The 18,421-nt window shown below is 49.7% G+C and overlaps 1 protein-coding gene across 1 annotated transcript in view; it reads left to right on the top strand.

Moving 5' to 3' along the window:
* The window catches only part of TNRC18 (trinucleotide repeat containing 18), a 135,884-nt gene extending 128,639 nt beyond the window's left edge, over window positions 1-7,245 (top strand). The window contains exons 26-29 of the mRNA XM_033167870.1: window positions 1,216-2,519; window positions 4,032-4,268; window positions 5,052-5,126; window positions 6,143-7,245. Coding sequence (XP_033023761.1) covers window positions 1,216-2,519; window positions 4,032-4,268; window positions 5,052-5,126; window positions 6,143-6,349 — 1,823 coding nt within the window. The 3' untranslated portion in view covers window positions 6,350-7,245. The remainder of the gene's footprint in view (window positions 1-1,215; window positions 2,520-4,031; window positions 4,269-5,051; window positions 5,127-6,142) is intronic.
* Window positions 7,246-18,421: the final 11,176 nt, after the last annotated feature.

Below are 18,421 nucleotides of genomic sequence, written 5' to 3'. Positions count from 1 at the left end.
TGAGAAGTATTTCTTTCCCATCACCTGCTCCTTGCAGATGCCTTTGGGGACTGAACCTGGGACCTTCTGCATACTGCCCTCTCCGTAGTTGGGAACTTTGGAACTCCCTGCCTAGGGAAGCCAGACTGGCTCCCTCTTTGTTGTCCTTCCGCTGGGAGGTGAAGACTGTTTTATTCCAACAGGCCTTCAGGAGATGTTTCTTAAAGAAAGGCCTTTGGAGTACTGAGCTGCTTTTAACGCCTATATTTTAACAGATGGGCTTTTATAGTGTTTTAATTCTATTTAATTTGTTTTTAAATGATTAGATTGTGTTTTTAGCTTTTTTGTATTTTATCTATGTTGTTTCAGTGTGTTCTAAGCTGCCTTGAGTCCTAGTCTGGGGAAAAAATCAGGATAGAAATATAATAATAGCAAAAAAAATTCTGATCGTCTAGGTTGGTGTGTTAAAAAGCTTTCGATTGACTGAAAAGGCACCTCCAGTTAATCAGGCAACACGCAGTTTAAAAAAACATTGATTATTTTTAATAGAAGTACTTATAAAAGAACTGTAAATGGCAGAGGTTACCTTGGGAGAGCATTGCCTTTTTTGTGGGAAAGAATGTTCCTTCTAGGAAGAATGTCTTCAGAGAGCATAAACAGTCATGCCCTCTAAAAACATAGCCAGGGAGCATTTTCCTCCGTCAAAACTATTGTATTCACATGATTAAATCAACAAGGATTTTCTTCCATATGTACCTGGGTATCTCTACACCTCTCTGTGTATGTGACAGTCAACTGAACTGCACTTCAAAGATGGATGTTGGAAGGGCACTATCAAACATCCCATTATAATATATGCAGATGATGGAGTTAATGCGTTGGTTAAACATGTCAGCTTCTGCATCCTTTGTAGCACTATTTGGATTTTAGTACTTTAGTACTCTTCCTGTCCCTGGGTCTTCAGCTCTGCCTTTACAATTCCAGGTGTTCTCCAGTTTTGCTGGGCTACGATGCCCATCAGCCGTAGCCATAACATGGCCAGTGGCTGGGGCACTATGGGAGAGCTGGAGACCCAACGACGATTGGAAGGGTACCAGGGTGGGGGCCAGGGGAGCTGGAGAAGCCTGCCTCATTGTTTGACAACATCCTTCCAGGATCCAGAGTAGAGGCACTCTGGCCTTGGCCAAAGGCCATTTCCCAAAAAACTGTTTTAATTTTACTTTTTCTGCTTTCCAGAAGATGCCGTCCTCAAGGAAGAAGCAAGCCAGGGGGAAGCTTCAACAAACCCATCGCTTGTGCCGGAGAAGCCCGTTTGCCTTAGCAAGCAAAGCGCAAAAGGCTCAAAGAAAGCGCAGCAGGTCCCCGCCAGGACCTCCTCCCAGGCAGAAGAAAAACGTCACAGCAAAGGCGGCAAAGTCAAGCTCTCCTGCAAGATGCCCGGCCCGGCCCAACCCGCCTTCCAGCCTCCGGCATTCAGCAGCACTCGGGGCGACGAGCCCTATGCCGAGATCCCGGGCGTCCTGGGGGCCTTCAGCTCTTCGGACACCTCCTCTGGCAAAGCTCGGTCCAAGAAGGAGAAATCTGCAGAGGAGTCACAAGAGTTTGGGTCTGTGGCCAAAGCCCAGAGGAAAGTCCCCGACAGCGATATCCTCATCAAGCTGGACCACGAAGGAGTGATGTCTCCCAAAACCAAGAAGACGAAGGAAGCCATGCGGATGCTGGGCAGCTCCAGCCTGGCCGGCAGGAGGGAGGCCAAAAACATCCTGGGGCTGAGCTACGGCCCCGTGGCCGACGCCAAGCGGCAGAAAGCGTCCAGGGCCAAGGGGACCGGCGGCGAATCTCCAGCCCCAAACTTTGGGGGGAAGTTTGGCGGCTCTGGAGAGAGCTCCGCGAAGCAGCAAGAGGACAAGGCGCAAGCCGGGCCGGCAGGAGACGAGTCGGAAAGCAACAGCAGCGGCAGCAGCTCTGAGTCGGAAGGGGAGGAAGAGGCGGAGAAGAACGGAGGGGGAGCCCCCGACAGCAGCTCGGCCAGCTCGCGGGCCTCCACGCCTGTCTCCTCCTCCAACTCCTCGTCGTCCTCTTCTTCCAGCAGCTCCAGCTCTTCTTCCTCCTCGTCCTCGTCCTCCACCTCTTCCTCCTCGTCCTCTAGCTCCAGCTCTTCCTCCTCCTCCTCCTCCTCGTCTTCCTCCGCCACGGACGAAGACTCCTCCTGCAGCTCGGACGACGAGGCGGCCGAATCCCAGGCGGGGGCCTCCTCCGCCCAGCAGACCCTCCCCGCCAAGGGGGCCAAGCAGGCGGGGAAGTCTCGCTCGGCCGCAAACCCCCAGAGCCCCAAGCAGGAGCAGCAATCGGCACAGAAGCAGCAGCAGCAACAGCAGGCGGGGGGCAAGACCCGCCCCAAGAAGCGGGAGGGGATCCACCTGCCCACCACCAAGGAGCTGGCCAAGCGGCAGAGGCTGCCCTCGGTGGAGAACCGGCCCAAGATCGCGGCCTTCCTGCCGGCGCGGCAGCTCTGGAAGTGGTTTGGGAAGCCCACCCAGGTCAGCTCCTTCTCCCGCTGGGGGGTCTTTCCTTTGCTCTCTGCGTCTCCGGCTGGGACCTCCCCCCCCCATTTCTCAGGGGTGTTATACTAGTGCGCATTGCAAAGGGTGCATGACACAAGATGTGAATGGATGTAAATACAGCCTCTGATGATTAATAATAATAATAATAATTTATTAATACCCCGCCCAACTGGCTGGTTTTCCCCAGCCACTCTGGGCAGCTTCCAACAAAATATTAAAATACAATAGTCTATTAAACGTTAAAAGCTTCCCTAAACAGGGCTGCCTTCATGTGTCTTCTAAAAGTCAGATAGTTGTTTATTTCCTTGACATCTAGTGGGAGGGCGTTCCACAGGGCGGGCGCCACCACCGAGAAGGCCCTCTGCCTGGTTCCCTGTAACCTCACTTCTCGCAGGAAGGGAACCGCCAGAAGGCCCTCGGAGCTGGACCTCAGTGTAAATAAGTTATGGTGGATGTAACAATGGAATACAGTGGTACCTCAGGTTAAGTACGCTTCAGGTTAAGAACTTTGCGTAAGAACAGAAATCGTGCTCTGGCGGCACAGCGGCAGCAGGAGGCCCCATTAGCTAAAGTGGTGCTTCAGGTTAAGAACGGACCTCCAGAACGAATTACCGTATTTTTCGCTCCATAAGACTTTTTTCCTCCTAAAAAGTAAGGGGAAATACCTGTGTATCTTATGGAACGAATGGTGGTCCCTGGAGCTGAATTGCCCAGGGGCCAAAAGCAGATTGTGCTTTTTATTTTACAAAGAGAAAAGGGAGTGTTGAAAGGACCCCGCTCAGCAGCTGATCAGCAAGAGATCGGGAGAGAGATAAGAGTCCCCGGCTCCCTTTGGCCCCGCCCTCCATTGTTGAATGTGCTGCAGAGGGAGGTTGTTTGTTTCCCCAGCAACATGTGATTGGCTGATTAGATTATCTGTCTGGAAACTGTAGAAATGGCTCCCTTTCCTTCAGAAGCTGCAGAAATGTGAGTTCAACCCCATAAAAATGGGGCTTTTCCTCTTTGCTTTCCCCCTTTGCAAATAAAGCTGCAAAACTTTTAGCTGATCCTCAAAAAACACACACCAAAAAACAGGGCTTTTAGAGGAGGAAAACCAGAAAAATAATTTTTTTCTTGTTTCCTCCTCTAAAAATGAGGTGCGTCCTATGGTCTGGTGCGTCCTATGGAGCGAAAAATACGGTAAGTTCTTAACCCGAGGTACCACTGTACTGAATGGTCTAGTTTCTGTAAAATATGCAGGGGTTTACGATATGCAAAATGAACCATGGAAAGAGAATAAGGGAAGTCGTTGATATCCGAAGGATGTAAAAATGAGTACATTTAAATTGGAAAACAGAAAATTTAATATGTATTAAATTTTCTGTTTTGCAGTTTAAATGTACTCGTTTTTACATCCTTCAGATACCGGTGAACCGGAACACATACACTAAAAACAGCATGTGAAGAGTCTCTGAGCTTATCCCAGTCCGCTCTCTCTTGGCTCCGCAGAGGCGTGGGATGAAGGGCAAAGCTCGCAAGCTCTTCTACAAGGCCATTGTCCGCGGAAAGGAGATCATCCGCATCGGAGACTGCGCCGTCTTCCTGTCGGCCGGCCGCCCCAACCTGCCCTACATCGGCCGCATCCAGAGCATGTGGGAATCCTGGGGGAACAACATGGTTGTCCGAGTGAAATGGTTTTACCACCCGGAAGAAACCAACCCTGGCAAGAAGCTCAACGAAGGCAAGGTAGGAGACCCAGGCGTGACCTCGCAGCAGCATCAACGCGGGGTTCCTTGAGAAACGAGCCAAGAATCGTGGGGGGGGGGGGAGGTTGGTCGATGGGTGGAGGTCTCTATATATCGGCTCAGAGTGAAACTTACCGGAAGAATAAGAAATCAAGATCAGAAACTTTTTTTTAAATAAACGAATGTTTTGTTGAATATTCACACATAAATTGCAAACATATTTATTGGCAGGATTATTGTAATAACCTGCAGTTTTGTAAGAGTATCTATTCCGGAAGTCCGTTCCAAAACCAAGGCACGCTTTCCCATAGAAAGTTAATGCAAAATGGATTAATCCATTCCAGACTTTTAAAAACAACTCCTAAAACAGCAATATTAACATGGATTTTACTATCTGTCGAGACCATTGATCTATAAAATGAAAGCAATCAACAATGTACTGCAGTCACACAATCAAGCAATCAATAGCTGAACTGGGTTCCACACAGTTACAAAAACCCAAAATAAATAGCGAAAACAGACAGACCTCAGCGTAACACTCAAAATGGAGCACGTTTGGCTTCCGAAAAAAGTTCGCAAAACAGAACACTTACTTCCAGGTTTGCAGTGTTTGGGTTCCAAGGTGTTTGAGAACCAAGGTACCAGTGTGTGTGTGTGTGTGTGTGTGTGTGTGTGTGTGTGTAAGCTTTGAACAGTTCTGGGCTTTGCCTGCTAATCTCAATTTCCCTTTCTTGCTCCTCTCCTCGCCAACCTCCACCGCTCCATCACTCTGCTTGGATGTCAGCGCTGGGATCAGAAATCCAGCAGGAGCCTTTCGACCGCTCTCCAGGCCTCCAGCCAGAGGAAGGACTTCATGGAGGTGTGTAATAATAATAATAATAATAATAATAATAATAATAATAAATTTATACCCCGTCCATCTGGCTGTGAGAGAAGGCAGCTGGTGTGGGTGGGAGAAACTGGTCTTTGGGGTGTGTTCCAGGGTCTCTCAACTCCTTGCAGAGCTGTGCTCCTTCCTGAAGATTGCGGGGGACGGGAGGGGGACAGGCTGTCCTCTGGGGCGGCTCTTCATTTGCAGGATGCTCTCCCTGGGGAGGCGCACCTGGTGCCTTCATTACATTACCAAACTGATGCAGGCTGGAGTTTCAAACTGAATTACCACCCAAATGAAAAGGGCCCACCATTTGAAGGGTTCTTACTCTGTGAACCGCCTTGAGACCTCCAGGTATAGGGTGGTATAATAATAGTAGTAATAATAATAATAATAATAATAATAATAATAATAATAACAATAATAATAATAATATTTATACCCTGCTCCATCCAGCTGGGTTTCCCCAGCCGCTCTGGGCAGCTCCCAACAGATATTAGGATACATTAAAATGTCAAAGATTAAACACTTCCCTGAACAGGGCTGCCTTCAGGTGTCTTCTGAATGTAAGGTACCGTATTTTCCGGCGTATAAGACGACTGGGCGTATAAGACGACCCCCAACTTTTCCAGTTAAAATATAGAGTTTGAGATATACTCGACTGCAGATTCTCCACCCGGCGTACAAGACGACCTCCGACTTTTGAGAAGATTTTCCTGGATTAAAAAGTAGTCTTATACGCCAGAATATACAGTTTACTTAAGAGGCCTAGCTGACAAAAGGGACCGAAAAGAGCCAAGATTCCCCTCCACCACCAAGAGGGGAGTGAGCCTTCCACTCCCCGAGGCCATTGGCTGATTTTGTCCAATAGGTGGGCCGGTTCCGGTATTTCCCCCCCCCCTCCTGCTTGGGCTTTGGGTACCTGCAGCCCAGAGGTGTGTCCCCAACTGCCTGATAACTCTCTCCTCTCTCTTCTCTCTCTCCCTTTTCCATTCCTCTCCCAGCGAGCGCTGTACCAGTCCTCGCACGTGGACGAGAACGACGTCCAGACCATCTCGCACAAGTGTCTGGTGGTCGACCTTGAGGAGTACGAGCAGATGCTGAAGACCAAGAAGTACCAGGACAGCGAGGACCTCTACTACCTAGCGGGGACGTACGAGCCCACCACAGGCATGATCTTCAACACGGACGGGGTGCCGGTCATCTGCTAACCGCTTCTGGGACAGGGAATTCTGGGAAGCACACCCCGACACTTCCAAAGCATTCGGTTCAATACAGCCAGCCTCCACCCCGTCCGCGGAGCGGGGCGGGGGTGCAGAGCGGGGCAGAAGAGAAGTTAAATGTGCCTGTTTTCCGACGACAGCATGATTGTTTAAGCGCCCGGCCGCATCGCAACAGGACAGGTTCCGGAAAACAAGAGAGGTCCGCCTTGCCCAAAGGGATTTCCTGAAGTCCAGCTGAGATCCAGCCGCTTGGCTCTCCTGCAGAAGAAGGGAACAGATTTGCAGAAAAGGAAACGGCAGGTCGGATTCTGCCTCTCGGGAACGAGCGTGGCTTTGTGGCCAAAACCCCTGAACTTTTCCCTCGGGTTCAGGCTTCCATAGGATATTTCAGGACACCAGTCATTTTTTTTCCTCTGGACTTTCCGATTCCAAGGCGACCCGTCCCACTTTCCCTCGCCCAACCGCCAACCGACTTTTGCCAGGTCGGGGAGGGGCAAACTGCGTTGACTGCCAGTTAAAGAACACTTCGTTGTTGACTCTCTCACCTCGAAGGACCTCCTCTCCGCTCTCTAGCAGGGTACTGATACAGGGGGGCAGCCCCAAAATCTCCGGTCGCCAAAGGGGCAGGGGGTTGCTTGGGCGCAAAGGGGTGTGGGCCGACATCCCTCTTAGGTGACGAGGAGCCGAGCAGACGGGCGAGGAGATGAGGTGCTGAACCATTTTCACAGCATGGGGGAGAAAAAACACCCTCTATTTTGGGGCCAGCCCCACTTCTCCAACCATTGGGCGGTTGTCTCCCAAACAACGGCATTTCCCTTCCACGTGCAAGTTGAATGTAAGTTGCCCAGTCCTGGTTCGAAACATGGGCCCTCCTTCATCGGATATTCTCTAAATATAATATTACACAGAAGAATCGTGTTTTGCTGCTGGCCATTTGCTGCTCACTCTTCAGGAACCCAGAAAAACACGTTTTCCTCCTTTTTTTAACGTCTTCTGGTCCCGGCGAGCTGCCTTCTGAAGATGTCCATGCAGAACGAGACGCCTCAGCTCGCCTCCCCACCCACCCCGCTTCTCCGTGCCCCCCCCCACCATGGCACTACTTACAAAGGGCAAGGAGGAGACTGGCACTTGCAGAAACCTCACGTTTCCTCCCCCCGCCCTCTGCAGGATGGCGGGATCCTGCGCTGAGCTAAGTGCGGACCCAGCACATGCCGAATCAGATTGTTTCTTCCCCTCCCCCAAAGTTTGTGAGTGTCCATTAATTCGCCCCTGGATCTCTGCCGTTTTCCACCTCCCTTTCTGGGTCAACAGCTCTGGACTTTGCAGGGTGAACAAAAACCCCACGTTACGTAGGGATGACCAGAGAGTAGGCTGGTTTTGAGGGACGGAGGCAGAGGACTCGAATGACGACACAGTGTTTTTGCACTTAAGAAACCTCACACACTACGAGCCCAAGACGCCACGATTGTTTCTGACCCTGAACAGAGTGTACAAGTTCAAACACTACAGAGGGGAGTTACTTCATTAACTCGGACAGATTATTTCTTTTTTTTAAAAAAAAAAAAACAACTACCTGGTACAAACAGAAATACCACAGACCTGTAGCCGTGGAGAGAGGCGCCCTCCCCTCTCCCCAAATTTTGCAACCCCCTCCTGTCAAAGAACCACAGTGGTGCTGTACTGCCTGCCTTCTCCCGGCTTTCCGAAGACTTTGGTGGATAATATTTCTAAAAGCAACATCAGTCACTCTGTACAGTTTTAACATACCAAAAGACTCGTAATGGGCCCCTTTCACACACACACACACCATCCCTGTATTATAAGCTCTTTAAAGAAAACTTTAAAAACAGAGAAAGGAGAGGAGAGGAGAAAAAAGAGAAGAAGCAAAAATGGAATCAACTTTTTAATTATAAATATAAAGTATAAATATATAAATATATATAAATATATAAACTTTTTTTTAAAAAAACTGTGAAAAAAAATTATGAAATTATAAAAGCAAAACACAGTCTGACATTTAGAGTCTTATTTTTTATTTCCCGTTGGATTGTGACTGTAAAAAAGAGAGAGAGAGAGAGAAGAGAACACAGGGGAAACAGGAGATCCAAAACGTTGCTTACACATGAACTGCGTACTGTATCTGTGGAAGCAAACCTTGCGTGAGCAGATGTCTGAAGAGAGATGCAGAGCGAGAGAGAGAAAGAAAGAAAGAAAGAGAGAGAGAGAGAGAAAGAAAGAGAGAAATAGAGAGAGAATTTATGTGAATGTTAAATAGAAAGCACTTAACTGCCCATTGCCTTCTATGGAACACAAGGATATTTTGCAGACAATCGAGAGGAAAGGAGCCAGGTTTTTTGTCCCTTTCTCCCCCCCCCCCGTTGTTTTATGTTTTCGATTCGCACCTCCCCCTTTTTTGCATTCTGTTTGTTGCCGAATTATGTGCGATCCTTTTTCATAAAAAAAGCAATTGAAAAAAACAAAACAACCCGAGCTCTGCCTTTCTTTTGTCGTCTTGGTTCCCACCCCCACCCCCCTTAAAAAAAATGATTAGGGTGCAATCCTGTATTTGCTGAAGCCGAAGGAGCTGTTAAGATGGGGCAGAAGGCTCGCCGGGCGGAGGCCGCTGCCCCATGCTGAAAAAGAGGTCCGTTAAAAACCCCTGCGGAGAGGGTGGAAGGAGTTGGGTTTGGAAGGAAGGAACAGGATCCCAAACACCCACACGGTCCCAAGGACACCACAGAAATCCACACCGGGAAAGGCTCTGGTTAAGGAATTCCTTTGGCTCCAATGGGAGCAGGGGAAAGGCTCTCAGTGGCGGGCACGATGGCCGTGCTCTCCCTCTATAGCTGGCAGCAGTTAACTCTTCTGAAGACCAGCTCCTGGAAACTTCAGGAGAGGAGAGGGCTCCTATGCCAGGAACCTGCTTGCGGGCTTCCCTTTGGGGCAACCGGTTGACCCCTGTGAGAACAGGATGCTGGGCAAGACAGATCCCCAATGGCCGCATCCACCAGGGCTGTTACGTTCTTATTGTGGGAATGTTCAGGGTGGCAAGAGAGAATATATTGTTTATTAATATCCTTCCTAACTTGCGCTAGCAAGTTCCTTTATGTAGCCGAGTTACATTCCCCTTTTTACATGCACAGCAGAGAGCTGGTTGCAGGCTCGTGTGAGCCTCTCGCTATACAATTCAGTCTGTCTCAGATTGACTTGCACGTTCCTGGTAAGTTCCCTTGAATCCCTCTTTAAAGAATAAAGACGCCACAATCTTATTCGAAGCCAATAAAAAAAGTTTACTCACATCAGTTCACAGCTGGATTCCTGAAGGCAGACTTAGTTACAAAGATGTACATGCGGATCTACCCCATATGGGGGAATAATCCCAGTGCTTCTGCTAGCTGAGAACTGGCAGAGCAGTCCTAGCTAGAAGCTGGTCAAACGAAGAAGGGAGTCAAAAAGAGAGAGAGGGAAGGGTGCTGCGTGACTCGTCCTTTTGTTTTGTTTTTTATAAGAATTTATTGGTTTTACAACAAACAACATACAAATATAACACCCACATTAACCCACCCCCAACTAGAAATAAACAAATACACAAATACCAATAATTCTTCTTCTTATGCTGTAAAAAAAAAAAATTTCTTGGTCGAATCTTGGTACAGACTTCCCCTGCCTTTTCGCCTTCGGTTCCAATCCCAAATATTACTTTAATATCATCTTATACCATCTTAATCTTAAAAAAATCCAAATATCTAAAAATTAAAATCAAAAGCTTCTTTTTGACAAATCTTGTTTCATAATAAACAATGTTTTCCCATTCTTAACTTAACATAGATCAGATCATGTTATAACTTAATATTAATTCCACACAAGATTCTGGTTCTTATCCCCATATTTTCAAAATAAATCATAACAAATGTCTTCGTTCCCTATAACTGCTGTTAATAACAAAAATTTAGAGTACCTCTTTTCTTTCTCTAAAAACTTAAAGTCTTGACACACCGGTTTCAGGTTACCATAATACATTCTTTTCCTTTATACCTTAATATCATTCACCCTATCCCCCTTCTGTCCATTTTCTTCGGTCGTCTTGCTCCAGAGCTGCTCCTCGAAGTATCCTTTTTCTTTACATAGCCACAGATCCAGACTAAGTCCAAAGTAGTCCTTGCATAGAACATCAGGGTGCACATCTTTTCCCCCAGCCTCTCCGGTTCATCATCACATTCTTCTTTTATTTGTAGATATAAACATAAAGTTCTCACCTTCGCTCCCAAGCTCTCACCTCGGGAGTTAGTTATAACAATTTTCTCCGTCCTGGGTCTGCCACCCCCAAGGGACGATCCATTACTCCGGAGTAGCCATACCTTTTCATCCTGTTGTTCAATCAGCCCCTTCAGTTCTGTGCCAAGGCTCTCCTCCAATGCAGCCATTTCCTGTACAGTCTCCTCTGTGGGATATAACTTTTTTGACATATGACAGTTCAATATCTCCAATTTTCGGTTGAGCAGTTCCAGTCTCAATAAGATAGTCCTTTCTTCATGGGTCATTTCACAGTTCGTAACCAAGTCAAAAACAAAGCCGAGCATGGCAGAAGCGGGCATAGGTGTCAAATTGCAGTTTCGGTTCTCAGACTTCTCCATCTTGCCAGTAACTTTCCATTCAGTCAAAGTCTTTCACGGCCATTTTCCCCGAATCCAGGGCGCAAGAACCAAAAATTTTAAAAAGAGATACTGTCCACAGTTTAATCCCCCGAGGGGGAAACCATAAGTCTCACTTATCAAATTTTAAATACTTTGTTGCCATCGCTGTAACAGCAGTCTCTTAAGCTGGTTATTTTCTATCTCCCGAAGGGAAAGAGGCAGGCTCCCTTTCCAAATGTCCCCCAGGTCGTCAACAAGGCACAAAAACAGGTCCAATCCAATACTCACGACACCGGGATTCTTAAACTCCAACTTTGACAGGTAGAACGTTAACGCACATCGCGGGGGCAACCGCCGCTTCGCGTCCCGGTTGGGGCTTGTCCCCTGAAGCCCGGCTCCGTTTTCCCTTCACCCCCACTCCCCCTTTACAGGGGGAGCGAGGGAAGGGTTCGGAGCCATAGTGGGCATAGCCGGGGAGCCCAGGGTGCGGGACGCTCTTCCCGCACCCTATCGGAGCCCCGCTTAGCGGTAGCGGGGCTCCAACCCCCGGGACGGGCTGGGTCGCCTCGCAGCCGAGGCAACCCACGACCGCTCCGCCATTGCGTCGCCGCCGGAAGTCTGACTCGTCCTTTTGTTACCTGGACAGGTAAGGCCACGCCCACCTTCTATCACATGCAAGAGGAAGGATGCTCCAGCCAGGAGGAAACATGAAGTTTCAGCTGGCTGGACCAAACATTCCCTCGCATTTCTTTTCTAGCATTACAAGGAATGACTGCTTCTCATTGAATCCTTGAGAGGCAGTGTGGTATAGTGGTTAAGAGCGGTAGACTCGTAATCTGAACCGGGTTCACGTCTCTGCTCCTCCACATGCAGCGCTTGGGCACACTTCTCTGAAGTCTCTCAGCCCTACTCACTTCACAGAGTGTTTGTTGTGGGGGATAGCCGTGTTGGTCTGCCATAGTCAAAACAAAATAAAATAAAAAATTCTTTCCAGTAGCACCTTAGAGACCAGCTAAGTTTGTTCTTGGTATGAGCTTTCGTGTGCATGCATGCAAAGGTATCCGAAGAAGTGTGCATGCACACGAAAGCTCATACCAAGAACAAACTTAGCTGGTCTCTAAGGTGCTACTGGAAAGAATTATTTTATTTTATTTTGTTGTGGGGGAGGAAGGGAAAGGAGAATGTGAGCCGCTTTGAGACTCCTTAGGGTGGTGATGAAGCGAGATATCAAATCCAGACTACTACTACTCCTCTCCTTCTCCTCCTCCTTCTTCTCTTCCTCCTCCTCCTTCTCCTCCTTCTCCTTCTTCTCCTCCTTTTTCTCCTTCTCCTTCTCCTCCTCCTCCTCCTCCTCCTCCTTCTGCTTCTCCTCCTCCTCCTCCTCCTTCTCTTCCTCCTCCTCCTCCTCCTCCTCCTCCTTCTTCATCATCTTCTCCTTCTCCTCCTCCTCCTTCTCCTCCTCCTTCTCCTCCTCCTCCTCCTCCTTCCCCTTCTTCTCCTCCTCCCTGCCTCCCCCCTTCTGTTCTTAGCTGGTGTTGGCTTTGCTGCAGAGCTAACAGCATCCTGTTCTCTCAGTGCCTGCGGGATCTGAGTGCAAGAGTCCTCTCCCCTCTTGTGGGATTCGGAAGCATGGCTGGCTCTGGCTGGTAGCCGTCCAGAGTCCCCTTTTCCATGCCCAGCCTTCTTTTAAAGGTTGGTGACCATCATTTCCTCCTGTGGCAGGGAGTTCCAGAAGTCGTGCTGTGCTGCTGCGGCCATCAGCGGAGCTTTGGGCCAAAGGAGCCGTGAATTCCCAGCCGTACGATGGCCCGGCCCATGGGCCCTCCTGCCTCACAGCCCTGTTTGCCCTGGGAGCGGCCAAGTACACAATCCCGAGATTCTAAACGTGAAGCAATTCCTGTCCCTTCTTCATCCTGGCTGGGGCTGTTCATGTTCAGAGGCCTGGCTGGCCCTCAGCCTGCTTCCTCCCCCCACCCTATGCTAAGAGTTATGGTGCAGATGAGCCAAGCAGCCTGAAAGCAAGGAATAAAAGGCCGCCTCTCCACTGGGGGGTGGGGGGAGAAATCCCACGGTTCCCGCAAAATGTGCTCCCAGCATGAACATTCGAGCCACACCATGTCTGCTACAAACTGCCTGCTGCATCTGTTCACAATCCAGCCCAGTCGGGCGGACACCACCTTGTTTTGCGCAGCAAACGCTTTTTCCAAGCGGGGAAGCCAGGCTGGGGGTGGGGGTGGCTTTGGCTATTTGGAGGGGCAAAAGCAAATTTCAAGGAGAGGCGCAAAAGGCAAGGGCAACTCAAAATATGCCCCAACTCTCAAAAGGCTGTGTGTGTCATCATCATCCTGGAGAATAAAAAGTGTTAGGGGGAAGGAGCTGGCAGGGGGCAGCAAATACCCCCCCCCCAAACACACACACACACACATACCACTTACCCTGAAAATGCTCCCATAACCTTTCAGATAACAATAATCCTGTGGGGCTGCTCTGGAGGACAAATTGGAAGCTTTGACTGGTCTTCCCTTTACATTTCATCTATCCCCCATTTTCAAACAGCTGCCCTGGTTGCCAGTTTGTTTCTGGGCCCAAATCAAGGTGCTCATGTCAGTGTTTGAAGCCCAGAAAGACTCGGACCCCAAAGACCTGCAAGGCTGCCTGCTTCCCTACAGACCCTCTTGGGTACTGAGATTGGCAGAGGGGGCCCTTTTGGTTGTTCCTCCATCCTCGAAGGCTTTTGGGGGGGGCAAGGGGAGGCCTTCTCTGTGGTGGCCCCTGAGCTGTGGGACTCACTTCTCACAGAGGAGTGCCTGGTACCTTCATTGCACAGCTTCTGGGGAAGGCGGAAGACACACCTCTTGATAGCCTGGCCTTTGACATTTCAAGTTTCTCTTTTTAGGACATAACTTATGGGGGGGGGGAATTCCAGTTTGCTTTAAATGTTTCTATACAGTATATGTAAAGGTAAAGGGACCCCTGACCATTAGGTCCAGTCGCGGACGACTCTGGGGTTGCAGCGCTCATCTCGCTTTATTGGCCGAGGGAGCCAGCGTCCAGCTTCTGGGTCATGTGGCCAGCATGACCAAGCCTCTTCTGGCGAACCAGAACAGCACACCAAAACGCTGTTTACCTTCCCGCCGGAGCAGTACCTATTTATCTACTTGCACTTTGAGGTGCTTTCGAACTGCTAGGTTGGCAGGAGCAGGGACCGAGCAACAGGAGCTGACTCCGTCAAGGGGATTTGAACCACCGACCTTCTGATCAGCAAGCCCTAGGCTCTGTGGTTTAACCCACAGCGCCACCCGCATCCCTTTTATATATATATATATATATTGCATTCTAATGATGATATTTGCCCTGGGAGCTTAGGGTTCGGAAAAACTATTTTTTTTATTATAGAGGGGATTTAATTTTGCCCTGCCTTTTGTTGCATCTCCTCCCTGCCCCTCTGCAAATTCAGGCAAAACTTTTTTGTCCTGTTGAAAAGTGCACCCCAAACTTTGGTCTTCCTTTGGTGTGTGTGTCCCCCCCCCCACACACACACAGCAAAAAAACAACAACCCCGTTTGTCAGTCTTTTGGAAACATCACAAGTTTGGGTTTGGAGTTAGGTGCGATGGGTATCTTACAGCATCGCCTGACCTTTAAAGGAACAGCCATATGCTCTGCCGCGTTGGCAAGAAACATCACAGCACCGAAAAAAGGAAGAGTGAACCGGAATCATCAGTGCGTACATTATGCCAAGTTGTGTCTTCCATCTGCAGTGCCCACTGGTGCAGCTGTGTGGTGGGGGCCCAGCCCTGCTAGGCAGGTGGGCAGCTGCTTCTGAGTCCACACACCTGTATGAAGCCCTTTGCCCCACATCCGAAGCAGACTTTTCTCCACTGGCGGCCGAGCAAGCTCCAAGTGGCGGCGGCTAATTTCCCAGTTCCCGACACCTCCTTCGCAAGCAGCACCCACTAGGAGACACTGGTGCCCGCTATGGGTGCCTACTGGGCACGTAGGGAGGGCAACGTCGCCACCTGGTGGTTAAAAGGCTACAGCCTCATCTGTTCTTCCTCGTAGGCCAGTCTGGTGTGTAATTTGCACAACTTTTGCTTGCTTGGAAGCCCCTCGCCTTGCCTGCTCCTTTCCAAGGCACTTGCAGATAAAATGCGCATGTGTTTTTTTGTTTCTCTGCACTGCATCCACCTGCGTGCATACTTGGGGCTGCATATTCAGGGGCAGGCCGAATGGTTCGTAGGAACACAAAAAGCTTTATACAGACGCCCTGGTCCATCGAGCTCAGCATTTTCTGTGCTGACCGGCAGGATTTCAGATAGAAGTCTCTCCCAACCCTACCTGCCACCTGCTCGCAAGAGAGACCCTCTGCTGCTGAGCTGCAGGCCTTCCTGTTCGAACCCAAACTGCCTTCTCACACGGGTGGGGAACCTACGGGCGCCCCAATGTTGTGGGAGTCCCGCCAGGCCCCCTCAGCATGGCTGGCTGGATCTGTAAGGCCACAAGCACCTTGGCATCGACATAACCTGCCCCACATCCAGCCAAGCCTCCAGCGGTACTGTGGTTAACTTACTTTAGGGGCAGAGTCAGGCTACTACCCCAAGATGCTCAGGATTGCTTTTCTGTCGACGGCTCTCCGATTATCCTGCTTTGCTCCCTGCAAGACCCAACGCCTGTGCTGGCAAGGAGCAGACATGGGCCCTTTGCTGCCCCCAGAGCAGGTGTCCTGCCACTAGACCCTCACCAGAATCCTAAAAGGAGCAACCGGGACGCTGCTTTCTGGCAACGGCTCTGCAGAGGTCTTTGCCACTCCTGTCTGCTCTACCACTGTGCAATGACCTTTCGCCACGAAAACGCCCGGATCAGACCAGCAGTCCTGCAAGCAATCCCTGGATCCTCCTCCTCCTTTTAGTTTATTTGTTTCAAGTGCTGCAGTGGGGCTGGTTGGGGGAATCAACAAAACGCACAGGTTTCTGGTTGCAGAAAAGAAACATGACTGGAGATTAATCTTAGGTGGTGGAGGAAATCGACAGGAGCCTTTGAAATGCACGGGGATCGTTGGTCCAGATGGGTGGGAGAGAAATAATAAAATTGTTGTTGCTGCTGTTGTTTGCACAGAGAGGTGTAGTGCTTAGGGCAGGAGTAGAAACCTAAGTACTGGGGACCGGATGCGGCCCAATTGCCTTCTCAATCCAGCCCGCGGATGGTCCGGGAATCAGTGGTCTGGGAATCAGAGTGTTGTTACATGAGTAGAACGTGTCCTTTTATTTAAAATGCATCTCTGGATTATTTGTGGGGCCTGCCTGGTGTTTTTACATGAGTAGAACGTATCCTTTTATTTAAAATGCATCTCTGGGTTATTTGTGGGGCCTGCCTGGTGTTTTTACATGAGTAGAACGTATCCTTTTATTTAAAATCCACCTCTGGGTTATTTGTGGGGCATAGGAATTTGTTCATTATTTTTTCTTCTTCAAAATACAGTGGTACCTCGCAAGACGAATGCCTCGCACAACGAAAAACTCGCTAGACGAAAGGGTTTTGCGATTTTTAGGTGACTCGCAAGACGAATTTTTCTATGGTTGTGCTTCGCAAGACGAAAATTTCAATGCATTCCTATGGGAATTAAATTCCTATGCATTCCTATGGTCGTGCTATGCAAGACGAATTTTTCGCAATACGAAACGACTCGCGGAACGAATTAATTTCGTCTTGCGAGGCACCACTGTAGTAGTCCGGCCCACCACATGGTCTGAGGGGCGGTGGACCGGCCCACGGCTGAAAAAGGTTGCTGACCCCTGTCTTACGAGTGTCAGATGTGGGCGACACCAGGGTTCGAATCCCCACTTCCCACGTGTTGAGGGCGCCTCTGCAGGAACAATGAAGTCTTCGCACCCCCGTTTGACGCTCCACCCCCCTCCAGCCCCTTGAGACAGAAAAACTGAATTGGAAGTGCGTTTTCTTTAGGGGGGGGAACATACCCAACCCAACAGTTTTATTTGTCAGCAAACACACATGCACACGCGCACAAGACTTCACAACAAGGAGGTGCAGGGCGGGCCCCCTTCCCTCCTCGAAGAACCTGTTCGGTGGCCCGGCCCGTGGCTCTCGTGGATGCAGGCCACGGAGGGCTGGCTGTGTTGAACAAGAGACACACATAGCTGGGTGCGAGGGGGAGCTGGCAATGTCGTCCGGGCTGCAGCGCTTCAATGAGGGTGTGCCACGCTAACCGGTGCCACGCCGTGTGCAGAAATGATGCCGACTGCGGGACTTTGGGGGCCGGGGTGGGATTGCACACGTGGGAGAAAGAGACAAAAACAGACCTTTGGCAGAAGACACAGAGCTGTGGGAGCCTAGTGGGCGAAACGGCCACAAAACAGCCGGGGGGAGGATACGGCTTGAGGGTGGAAGGAAGGGAAGGGCTTCACCCAACAGCCTAACCCCGCTTGCACCCATGCACCAGTTTCCTCCCCACATCATATCCAAGCAACCCTCCCCATGCGCCCGCACACACACACCTTTTCCCGTCTTCAGTTACTGGGAGGGGCTTTTCCCAGATGTCCAAGACAATTGCTGAAGGCAATGGGGAGGGGGCAGAATCTGCGTCTTGGACATTCTCGGTGTGAAAAGCAAGCAGCTAGCCGGCTTCAGAGAGGCTGTCCTCTGCCATCACGGTGGCTGTGCACCCAGAGACGCAAGTTTGGTGCTTCTACAAAGCAAGGAGATCTGTCCCGGCTTGGCCAGAGATACATCTCGTGCATCTCTGCTTTTGGCAAGCTCATTTTGGAGGCAGCCCAATGGAGAGGGGTCTGCAGCTAGGACAGACGAGGCCTTGGGGTAAAACTGCCCACCTGGGTGCAGGGTCAGAAGGTTTTTGGAGTTTAGCTTGTTTGCTTCCCCAATAAAAAGGCATTGGGGGGGGATACAGAGACACCAGCTTGCTTCTCCCATCCCTTAATACTTTGGAGTAAAGATTCCTAAAACTCTTATGACCAGATAATTTATCCATGTGACCTTTCTGACCCCCCCCCCCCGAGAGATAACAGCCAATTTATACATCCGGCACAGGTGTAGACAGGGCAGTCTCTGCTGTAAAAACTTGCGCAGGTGAGAAATCTCCTGTTTGAATTCTCAGTTTTCACATAACTGCCCTGCACTTAGAAAGGTAGCAGGTAAGGCTTTTTTTTCATCCAGAACTTACTGGAATTCAGTTCCAGCCCATCTCAGGTTGGCACCATTACCATGATAAGAACACAAGGGTGAGTTCCAGCACCTCTATTTTCTAGGAAAATTGCACTGGTAGCAAGTCAGGGAGAAGACTCGTCTCGGCCCTTCAACATACTAGCTTTCTATGTGAAGGGAGCTGTTGATTCTGAATTGAGTATTTTTCACATTAAAAAAAGCTCCCCTGCAGCCTTGCGCAGTGTGATCGA

Source organism: Lacerta agilis, chromosome 13 (assembly GCF_009819535.1).
Source record: "Lacerta agilis isolate rLacAgi1 chromosome 13, rLacAgi1.pri, whole genome shotgun sequence".
Lineage (NCBI taxonomy): Eukaryota > Metazoa > Chordata > Lepidosauria > Squamata > Lacertidae > Lacerta > Lacerta agilis.
This window is presented reverse-complemented; position numbering and strand designations above follow the sequence as displayed.